The sequence below is a fragment of the Amyelois transitella genome, chromosome 10 (assembly GCF_032362555.1).
Source record: "Amyelois transitella isolate CPQ chromosome 10, ilAmyTran1.1, whole genome shotgun sequence".
Lineage (NCBI taxonomy): Eukaryota > Metazoa > Arthropoda > Insecta > Lepidoptera > Pyralidae > Amyelois > Amyelois transitella.
In genome coordinates, this window is record NC_083513.1 from 6006654 (window position 1) to 6018677 (window position 12024).

The 12024-nt window shown below is 34.0% G+C and overlaps 1 protein-coding gene across 10 annotated transcripts in view; it reads left to right on the forward strand.

Moving 5' to 3' along the window:
• The window catches only part of LOC106137664 (protein lap4), an 81983-nt gene that overhangs the window by 26158 nt on the left and 43801 nt on the right, over positions 1-12024 (forward strand). For 7 of the 10 annotated variants that reach the window (XM_060946104.1, XM_060946105.1, XM_060946111.1 and 4 more), the window contains exons 4-13: positions 485-605; positions 693-985; positions 1075-1320; positions 2312-2481; positions 4029-4112; positions 4991-5097; positions 7425-7601; positions 7880-7996; positions 9190-9345; positions 11315-11384. In XM_060946104.1, coding sequence (XP_060802087.1) covers positions 485-605; positions 693-985; positions 1075-1320; positions 2312-2481; positions 4029-4112; positions 4991-5097; positions 7425-7601; positions 7880-7996; positions 9190-9345; positions 11315-11384 — 1541 coding nt within the window. Of the gene's footprint in view, positions 1-484; positions 606-692; positions 986-1074; positions 1321-2311; positions 2482-4028; positions 4113-4972; positions 5098-7424; positions 7602-7879; positions 7997-9189; positions 9346-11314; positions 11385-12024 lie in introns of all 10 variants that reach the window. The other 3 variants (XM_060946108.1, XM_060946106.1, XM_060946107.1) reach the window with 3 other exon arrangements.

The following is a 12024-nucleotide window of genomic DNA, read 5'->3' on the forward strand; positions in this document are numbered from 1 at the left end:
TCAGCCGCTATCTTCTGTGAATAACTCAATGCTATGCAATGATTATATGGTTAAATTAACCACATGGTATGACAACCTTGCACTGGTGCAATGAGATAGCGGCGGAACGACGTCCTGTGCGGTGGTTATTCCATTGTGTTTCCACACCGCTGGTTTGTCTCGTCAAATTATTATGTCATACCCATAGCTAGCGAAGGTTACCGCGGTTTCCTACTAAAACTATCTTTGTAAAATTACTTCCAGTTTTATGTGTTGTATCAACAATTTTTCAGAACCGGTGGTTTGTAATATGTTTAGAAACGTCAGAGATGTTTTATGATTCTAGTTTTTATATGTTACCGTTATAATTTGATGAAACGAGCTATCTAGACTTGACAAGAAAATTATGAGTCATTACTGTAATATAATGTTTATAGTCTCATCATAATAAAAGTTATATGGTAGTTTATACCAATACTTACGAAGTAAATGATGTTCTTTTCAGTTTGGTGTCACTTCAGTCGCTGGAGCTGAGAGAAAATCTGTTGAAGTCATTGCCTGAGTCCCTCAAGAACCTCACTAAGTTACAACGGCTAGACTTGGGCGATAACGAAATCGAAGAATTGGTATGTTTCGGCCATTTAACACTTGGATGATGTGTATTTTTTGTTATAATTTCAGGGTTTTAATTTAATTTTGCAATTCTTTTACAGCCTGGATTTATTGGAGAATTGCCGGCACTGGAAGAATTATGGCTCGATCACAACAAACTTCAGTACTTGCCCCCAGAAATAGGAAATTTGAAGGCTCTAGTGTGTCTAGATGTCAGCGAGAACAAATTAGAGAAGCTTCCAGAAGAGATAGGAGGGCTCTGTTCTCTTACCGACCTACACCTATCTCAAAATATGTTAGAAACAATACCCGGCGGTATCGGCGATTTATCCAAGTTAGCTATACTGAAGTTGGACCAAAATAGATTACATACGTTAAATGAAAATGTAGGAAGGTTGGTACACTGTTCGATGTAATAAATACAGTAGTTTGTTTATCGCTGACCTATTTTTAGATTCTAATGATTCCGTATTTCTCTTTCAGGTGTACAAATCTACAAGAGCTTATATTAACGGAGAATTTTTTAATGGAACTGCCTAAATCCATAGGGAATCTCAATGAACTGACAGTACTGAATGTAGATAGAAATTCCTTGGGTGAAATACCGCTAGAGATTGGGAATATGACATTATTGGGCGTGTTAAGTTTAAGGGATAACAAGCTAACGAGACTGCCGAATGAACTGGGAAATTGCAAATCACTGCACGTTTTAGATGTCAGCGGGAATAGGTGAGTTTAAGTAAATTTATTGTATTATAATAGGTACTTTGGGAAGTGAGGAATTGTCTTTTGAGAACCTTACCTAACCAAGAGAGGTTAGGGTATTACGAGAACACACATGTTTATACACAGTGTGAAGGAATGCAAATAAATAAGTGAATCTGTATTACATTCATACTAATCTAGGCTTTTAGGGCCATTAAAAAAAAATTGTAATAAGGAAATGACTTACTTACATGCGGTATTTATACTGTAACGACGCCATGTTGTATTTATGGCATAACACTATAACGACAATGTGTAACTGGAATGTGGGAAACTTTTAAAATGGTTGTGCATTTTAATGTTTGTTAATGTCAATGGGCAAACAACGTGACGAAATTAACGGATGCTTTAATTAAAAAAGTTAAAATCAAAACATGAATCATGGAAATATTTAATAAAGTTCGCAGTATTGGCCAAATCTTACTTTTTAGTCTGAAAAAGATAAAGTGACAGAAATAGTTATTTGTAAAGCGATAGTAAATGGTAACATTGAAAGGGGAAAGCCTAAGTGAACGTACCTTGATCAAATCGAAGACGTTCTGGGAAAAGGTCAGAGAAGCAAAAGAAGCATGCGGCATCGTGGATCTGTTGATTTTTAATCGGACCAATTTCATAGGGCCCAATAAACAGAGCATGTATGATTATGATATTTTACATATGAAAATGTTAGGCATTATTATCGCAATGTACTCGTTCCTCATTTTTTGAACCGCCTTCAAAGAAGGTGATTCTCAGTTTAACCTATATGTATGTATGTATGTATCTTTGTCCGCTATTATCTCGCATTGTGCTGAACCGATTTTGATGTGGCTTTCAGGAAAGTGTTTGTTACACTTAGAAGAAGGTTTTACAAATCAAACCAATTTTATAAATGAGAATACCGATTGGAGGCTTTTCTCTTTTTTACAAAAGTTATTATAACTGATGATTTCTTACAACAACATCATCATTTCAGGTTACAGTACTTACCATACACACTAGTAAATCTAGAATTGAAGGCGGTGTGGCTGTCTGAAAACCAAGCACAGCCGCTGCTCACCTTCCAGACTGACAGGGACGAAGCCACGGGCGAGAACGTACTTACCTGCTTCCTACTGCCTCAACTCAGTTACACCCAACAACCAGGTATAAAGAACAATAATTTACGCTTTTGGTGTTATTTAATGGTTACTTTTGTATTTTGTTTCTCTATTTAAATCGTAAATAACTGATTTTATTTGTGAACTGAAGTTTTGAGACGGAACCTTATATTAAGAATGTATTTGGATAATTTAAGTGGGTAAATTTTAGGCCCAGATGATTCTGATCTTATGAAACCAACAAATTGTTTATGCATTAGCGTAATTACCGCATTGTTAAAACGATTTATTTATTTCAAAACAAATCATTTGGTATTAAATGAACGGATGCTCACATTTTGTTTGTAACATAACATTCGACTAATAAAGATACAGACTTGTTCCTTTAAATATGCGTTGAATGTCAGTTGATCTTCAACAGACGAAACAAATCCCTCAAAAATCATTCACAATAAATCAGTTGAGTTACATTTATCTCTTGATATGCATTTTTCAGTCGCCTTTCTCATGGTGGCAGTTCATTAAGACTGTAACTTACCACCAAACACCATACAAATTGTGCATTCTATCATCAACCATTTCTCTTTTTAATTTTGTTATCTCCATATATCGGTGTCTTAACAATATCTTATTCACATAATTTGGTTCATTGATACCACTAAACTATAGATTTATAATTTAAGATCTTAAACTTTTATCTTATATTTTTTCCCGTGTACCAAATTATGTGAGCAGTTAAATTATGTGAGCAGTTAGATAGTTATATACCAGTTTGAAAAAGACTATTCGAAACTGACATGCTCCCCATGCGGCCTGCAATTCAAGGTTTTCAATATCATCCACTGTAATTTACTTTGAGGTCGTGTTACGTAGCCGTGTCGGTATGGACAAATTGTCGAACATTGTTTTATAAATAGACATGTCGTTTCAATAATATTATTGGAAGAGAAGACTATTTGTTTATGAATTTGATTTCCCGTGAAATTTCACTAACGAATAATGTAAAAAGGGCAAGTTAAAAATAGAGTTGACTGATGATAAAATGCAGAATGTGCATGGACGGAGTAAACATTCTTTTTTAAATATTTTTTTCTTCTTTAATATTTATATTTCACGTGTTTTTTTTGCTTACACTGATGCGTATTTTACCCCCTAAAATGTTGTACGAGTCTATTAAAGATATTCTTTTTCGTTATTGTTTAAAAATATTAATAAAAAATGAATCTTCATAGTAATATCTACTATAAAGAAAAACGAATATAAAACCTATACTTAAAGAACTATGTAATCAATGAAAAATTTGACATTATATTTAGTCCATTATTTTTGTTTATTTCATTCATTTTGTTATAATGCAGTGTGAAAAAAATATTGTGTCGTCAGCATATGTTATATTAATGTTGCCCTTGCATATGCTTTTTTGTGCTTTTTTTATTTGGCTTATATCAGCAAAACCTTTTCGACTTGACACACTCAATACTGAACTTTATGGATAAAGAAATGTTAAAATTGATCAGAAAAGGTTTTGCTGAATATTTTCCGTTTTGTTTTTGCCGTGTAAATACTAAATGCCACTTGTCACACAATGAATAGAGTTGGAACACACATCAGAGGTCGGCAGTCAACACTGGTACAGGGACAGATTTAGTTCACGATCTCAAGACCTGTACACGCAAGGTAAGGGATATATGCAATTAAAATAGTCTTAAGTGGGTAAGCCAACTGAGGAAAATGGAAACGTGTTATATTAAATTTTCAGAGTCTATTATGTCACCTCAGTTATGTTATGACACAGCCACAGCTTATTTGCAGAATTTATAGAAACACTTGATTGTTCAAGAATTATTAATATTTTAGATTAGATAACTTCAAATTGTCGCATATTTAATTACTTAAAACTGCCGTTTCTTTTAACCTCTGTTGACTTTAACCCCAAAACAGGAATTAATTTACACCGATTCACCGCTAAACACAGCCTTTGAGCACTTTATTAGTTTGCACACATATTGTTTGTAGATACCATATTTATTTTATTAAACATGCAATCTTTGATAGTGCCATCACGTCACGAGATCATTTGAAATATTATTGCTGTCGAAATAAGAGTGAAAATAAATTGTGTTCGAGACGCTATCGCATTTATCAATGTTGTCACTCTGGTATCAGATAATTATATGTTTCATTAGTTACGTGGATGTTTACTTGATTGTATTGTCTATGTGATTGTATCTTGTAATCTGTGTTGTCTTAGTTAAAATGCATCAAGTATTATTATATGATAAACAGGTCTCAATGATATTGGAAATCAAATAATGCTAAAAATATTTGATTTTCTTAAAAAAGAATATAAAGTTTGTTTACCCTTAAATTTCTTTTTCCAAAAAATTCTTAATTTTCTATGGAAGTTTCAGCTTTACACTAATAAAACTTCGGCTGTCGCTATCAGTCATTCTTCTAGTCGACAAATGTAACAATACATATGTACCTATATCCGTATATATAACCGTTGCCGTGGTGTATTTTCCTAACGTAAACAGTATTTTATGAATTACCAGATACAAGTTCACGTGATCGGGATCTCGACGACCCTGACTGGCAAGAGAAAGAAGAATCTAGAACGCATTCCGTCAAATTCACAGAAGAGTACACCGAAGCGAAAGAGGTGAGCTTTTGCTGTTGCAACTATATGGTAACTAAAGTAAGGTATTCGCATGATTCTTCGCCTACAAAGGAAAGACACGCTTACAAACCGCTAGCGAGCTTCCACGGTTTTGGTCGCACTGTTAGAGGAAAATACAACAAAACAAGGTATTGGTTCAGGAGCCATGTCATCGAAAAATTTCGTATGCGTAGGGCGTATGTAACTTTGACACAACTTTAACACTTTGAGCACTTAACTTGTCGCTTTGGATTGAATTGTACAAAATGTCGTTGACAAAAGGAAATTTGATTTATTATTATTCTTAGTTGCATCATAGTAAAACTCGGCGTTTTATGCAAGAATATAGTCGTGAGACGGAACATGAACATGCAATTTCCAGTTTTGTTATCAAACTCAAATTGTGTAGGTATACTTATTATGATATTATATTTTATGTTTTTGTATGTTTTTCTTATATTATATTTTTTGTACATTTGTATAGTTGTATATATTTTTTTGCTTTTTAATTATTTTCTCAACTGTATCAGTATTATTATTTAACTAGGCACTTTAAAGGTGTCAGAAAGGTAACTATAATCCCATTGTTAACGTCGAAATAAAGATTGTTACTAATAATTGTAGTAATTTTATTTTCGTTTGAAAGTCTTTTTATTTTCCAACCAACAAATATTTATAACATTATTTGATCAAATACTGTTTGCGACTAAGCAATAACGAATAATTAAATGACATGATATGAAATAGAACATAATTTTTTAAACTGCTGTCTTAGGCAGTATCAAGATAAAAAACATCTGTGCCATAAATTTATGGACATTTGAAATTAATTTTAATTTTGAATTGCCACTAATTAAATATATTGTTTTCTAAAGTCTCATTCATAAAAGACAACTATTTATTTAACAATTTTTTTAAAACTTTAAATTTAAAAACACGTGTATATCAATTTAAATTTCATTTAGTTATTAAAAACATTAAGTATACAATGAATTTTTAACGTCCGAATATTTATTCGTATCAAATCAGCTTAGTAACGCAGTATGAGGGAAAGGCGTGAAATAAAATAAAAACACAAATGATCGCGTTTATTAATAGTGTAGTAAAACTTTTATTTTCTACTGTACAACAAATGGTTCAATGGGTGCACTGACGGTGAAAATGTTTTAAGGTTCCAACGATTCAGGAGGAGAGCGAAGATACCACGCCCTCCGACGTTGCACCGCAATCGTTGCTAGGGCTCCGGAGGCCCCTTAACGTAGTCCGCAAGCTTGTGACCACGCAACGGAGGAGTTCCCTGCAACGCCTCTCCTCCTCTATAACTAACCTCGCGGAGGTACGCGGCAAAGCGTCTTTAAGGGTGCAATTGCAAATTAATAAATTAAAAAAAAAATGTCGAGTATTGTTGACAAATGTTATCGTCTGTTTAAAAGAGTTTTCATTAGTCGTAAAATTAATTGTAAATGCACCCAAAAGCCCGTATACGCTGCCCGCCATCAAACCTCTTGTTCTTTTGTCAAGTTCTGTGAATAGATATAGATTATAATTTTGCTAAGGTAGACTGATGCGCAGTTAGATTTTGTTTTTACTTCCATCAAGCATTACTTTACACTTATTTAAATATACACTTAAAATCCTCTCGCTGTCACAAGTCCTTGTATGTGAGAAACCTTGCCTATTTTCGCTATAATTTATTCTCGCAACTACTATCCATAACTGAACCAGGCTTGACAAGAACGACGCAGGACCGCTCAACTCATCTCATGCGGCACTATTTAAACTGCACTTATTTGGATTATTTTGTTATCAGCACAGACGTCGTAGTTTCACGGAGGCGAATATACGTGTGATATCATATCCTGTGATTCACTTGTCTTACCTTATGTCAAGAATATGTGTGCTGTACGGTTAATAGGTTAATTGATAATTATCTCTCGTCGGATATTTGAGACATTTCTCTGAGGTTTTAGGTCATATTGGATTGACTTATTTTTTTACACTGTGTCGTTTCTGACGTTTATGTGTAATATAATATTATGCTATTATAATCACTATTCATACATGCATACGTCAAATTAATATTATCATGCACATATCAAACTTACAACTTGTAAACTTTTTTATACGCTCAAGCACAGCATATGCTATTTATTTTGTAAATATTACTGAGTAATAATAATGCTTCCTTAATTTCTATATTAGCTTTCTATATTTTTATACGCATTATAATGCATGCGCACGTTTTTATCAATCTAATTTTATTTTTATGAAGCCCGTAGGGCTGCTATGTCTTTATTTATACCAATATTAAATTTAATAATATTTTGCAGACTCCTTTCGTGCGCCAGAATACGCCTCACCCGCGGGAATTGAAAGCGAAGGCGCAAAAGATACTCGGACGTTCGCCAGAGATCGCTAATGTGCAAACTGCACAAGAGCCGCCCGCGACAAATGGTCTTCCTTTATCTCCCCCTGAGCCACAGCCAATAGCCATGGATATTAATGAGGTAAAGTAATATTATCTTGATACAATATTCTTAAATGTTTGCTTCTAACCTTAGTCGAATCGGTGACGACTTGGCGAAAAAATCAAATAAACAGACAGATGAATTCATAATAAAACAAACACAGGTATTGTCACATATTTCAAGCCCTGTAAAAACAGATTAAAAAATAAGAAATTAATTTTAATTTGACTTGTACTATTTAATAAAGATACTATTTGTACATTTCGTTTGTTTATATTTTGTTTCGATATTATTTAAAAGGCGTAATTATTGCGCAGGCACACGACACCCAAATACCCGATACCAGAGAAGACGAGAACGAATACCAACAGTCGATGGATCGAGAATCGTCAGAAGGCGAAAACGAAGATAATGACGACTCCGATGAATTAGAGGTAAGCTTACTACTTTTGCAGCAATTTAACATTTATTTGACTGTTAATTGAGTAGGAGGTCCACGTTTTAAAGTTTAAAATTTTTATAAAGTTAACGATGGAAATATTTACCTCTCAAAAAGCATTTTTTATTATTAAGGGGTTATATTCCAACTGACAACCGATGACTAAATGACTTTCATTCTTTAAATTATTTTCGAAAACTGTATAGAAAATAATAATTAGCGTTTGCTTTTTCGAAAAAATTAAGCATTTAATTAAATTCATATTAAATGGCATGTCATAATTATTGAGTTTTATCTTTAGTCACAGTATTCAATTCTATAGTGGCCTCTTTGTAATATTCGAATTATTTACTGACAGTTAGTCACAAGGAAAAGATTACTTCAGTCAGTGGTTATAAAGTTTGAATCACCTAAAATTAGCTTTTAACCTAATGAACAACATTTTCCCCACCAGTGGTTCAATAATAAGTAAATAAATAGGATTTTATAAGATATCACATGTAGTGTTTATTAACATTGGGTGCAATGTAGAAACTAATATAATGCAAGTAAATCTAGCATCAAGTAGTATTCAACTTATTAACATATTAATCTTATGATAACATAACACAAATTTAGCAGGTGTTATATTTGCCTAGCTTTTAAGATTATTTATTTAATTTATAAGTGTAATGGGTTTGCATTCAGTTACTAGTACTTACTTTGTTAAGACTCAAAATTGAAAGAGATAAATTTACGACCCAATTCTTTCATTAAGTAATCGTTCATAATATATATTGCAGTAAAACGGCGTTTTTTATTTTTAAAATATTCTAATGATAGAAGTACACCAATTCTTTTGGTATTAAATTATGATCGTTCTCAATCCCACAAATTCATAGATTCCTTGTATAAGCGCAAATTACCGCCACATTAGCATTTTAATTAGAATGAGAAAAAATATTGAATGCACAGTAATATTCATTTATTTTAATAAAATGGTAATTTCTATTACATTCTTTATGTCAATGATAATTGGCACTAGTTCTAGCAGTGGCGCTAGTGTGCATTAGAAAAAAATGTGCTTGACAAAAACCAGAATAATAATATTCTTCAGGGGAAATTATAAAATAGTTAAGAAAATTTATTAAATGATTCGTGGCATTGAGAAGATGTTACAAATATCGGGTGTGTGTCGGTGGCGGGTAGCACGGGCCCCGACGCGTCGCATGGCGAGCGACCGTGCAGGAGCGCGCAGTGGCGCCAACTGGCGGACGATTGCATCGACGCGACACACCCCACCACTTGAAGAACAAACGCGTCAACCAGATAGACGCGGGAAGGGCGCGAGATTTAATTGCGCAGGTGCTGCTTGTGTGTTGCATGGATAGACAGATACGCAAAATGACAAAGCACAACACCCATTCTCTTAATATTTTGCATTATATTGTGCTTGATTGTTTTTTCTAACGCTTATTGGGCTTATCTATGGAACTTGGCAATACTATTTGTGTATACCTATTTAACATCAAACGGTACAAATGCGTAAATTAGCTTAAACTGATTGATATTGTAATATATACCAATTATGCAAATCTAAAGTCGATTTAAAAAGTAGGCATAACAGAATAAAAATCTGCTCAAGATTTCTACAGTAGGCCAATGAGAAACATTGTTTCTCGCATTATCATTACTCGGTCGGCACAAGCCGACTGCAGTTAAGTATGAAAACTGCAAAACAGTATTTTGAAATATATTAGTCAAGGCATCTGCCGATAAAGTGTATATCAATACTTACTTGTGGCTATGCTGAATTGGTTGCGATCTACCATAGACTGCTGTATTGCGTAGTTTTCATAAAATAACTTGTGTTATAACAGTTAAATAGTGCTTGATTATAACGCAAAACGCTCTTGTCTGTGTTGTTTTTGGGGTTTGAGTTATAGAATAAGTAGTATGATTGCATGTTGTCTTCGTGTTTTAGTGTATATGCCTGGTTATTTTATCACATAAAAATGCTATTTACATAAATCGATATTTACCTGCGAAATAAAAAATAATACACGGGACAAATCACACAGATTAAGTTAGCCCAAAAGTAAGTGCGAGAATTGTGTTATGGGATACTAACATAACGATCCTATATTTTATATCAAAATATTGAATTAGATTAACATCCAAGACTCAGGCAAATCAGAAAAAATCTCTTATCTTTATGACCCTACCACGGTTTTCATCCCTTTTGGTTCAGAGACAAGAATCTGACAGCTTCGCTAAACAGGCTAGAAAAATAATAAATAATACGTAGTTGCTGCCATTGTTGATTTGATAATGAAAGAGAAATAGTGTATAGATATTTTTATACGTGTTTTTAGCAAACGCAAGGCTTAGTTTAAGGCATAACTATATGCTGTGATCATATCATAAAATACTGTCATAATGTTGGTATAATAAACATACTTATATTATTTTGAAGCCTTCATTCTTGTTGCTCCACATAAAAGTATGCGAAAGGGTAAAAGTTGACGGTGCCGCACATCGAAATTTCTTGCCGGGCGGAGAATAGATGAAACAATAGAATCGTGAGATTGTTTCGCATAGCACCCATAAAGCCTGTAACCACAGTAACGTAGAAATGTCGACTACATCCACGCCAACTGTTACTCTCTCGTCTAATTGGTTCTAGTATAAGATATAATAGCTTCACGTCTAATTAATTTAACTATTTTATATACAAGTTGAAGAAGCGTACAGATAAGATCGAGGTGATTCATTTAAATTAGCAATAAATCCGTGTAGGAATCGCTCCGTTTCTGCAATCACGCCCCGACCGTGGGTAATTGTTGGAATACGGCGGGTGTTACGGGCTGGTGAGCGCGGGCCCTCGACCACGACGCTCGCAGTAGACCCTCTGTGAGGCTCGCAGAAATGACTGTCTTGCACTGAACCGCTCCCAACAATGCTTCGTGTTCCGCGATTAATCGATAAGTGAAGTGCTGGAACTGCCGCTTTCTATACCGGTGTTAAATAAATCGCCAATAAACACCCACTGCGGCTTTATCGTCTATTAAAATGAGGTGCTTGAAAGTGGCAGGAGGATGGCTTGCCCGGGTGAGATACGTGCGGCGATAAGGGCACATTCGGCGCGAGATTTCAATTTAGATTCAACTGCATTTTGTTTTGCTTGTCTTGCTTCCGTGTTGTGGTACTGTGTTACTATCTTTATATCAGGAGGAAGTAGTGTCCTCGTTCATTAAAACACTTTTCGTCTCTTGCACGAACAGCATGTGATTATGTTAAAAAACATAGTTTTGTAATGAGAGTTTGTTTACAGGCGATCAAAAAACGCGAGCAACAAGACGAGAAGACTGATGATGAAGAGGGAGTCGAAGACATTCCTGACGGTAAGCTTGTTTATTTTTAAAAATTATTTTTATTATTTTTCTGACATTTTTATTAAAAACTGGCTGCTACCGTTAACATGTCTAATGTAGCGTTCTAGCCTAGATAAAATAACTGTCATATGAAAACAGAATGTAATGTAAACGGGGCAGTAGTTTTTACCATTCCAAGCAAACAAACAAAATTTCCATTTTATTATAATAGTTAAGATATAATGTTTTGTTACACTTTACTTGAGTTTATGAAAAAGATAGATCTACTTGAAGAGGAATATAAGACAGTTAGTTGACATCGGTAATGCACGCTCTATCTGCAAGTTGGTCCCCGGTTGCGACACGGTCGTGACCATCACAAAATATTTAAAGTACAGAATAGTAATAGATTTTTTTTGTTTATTTGCATTTCACGTAGAACAAGAATGTCTTACACATGAAATTGGCGATTAGTATAGGAGGAACAGAAAGTCGAATATTGTTTAATATTATTTATTTATTTAATCAAAATAAGAATCAAAATACTTCTGCCATTGCATAGGAAGTTCATTGATCCCACAAAAAAAAAACCGTTCAGACAGGCGGGAATCAATAAAATCTTTGAAGGCGGTTTGGACTGCCCTATCGGAATTGAATTTTTTCCCTCAAA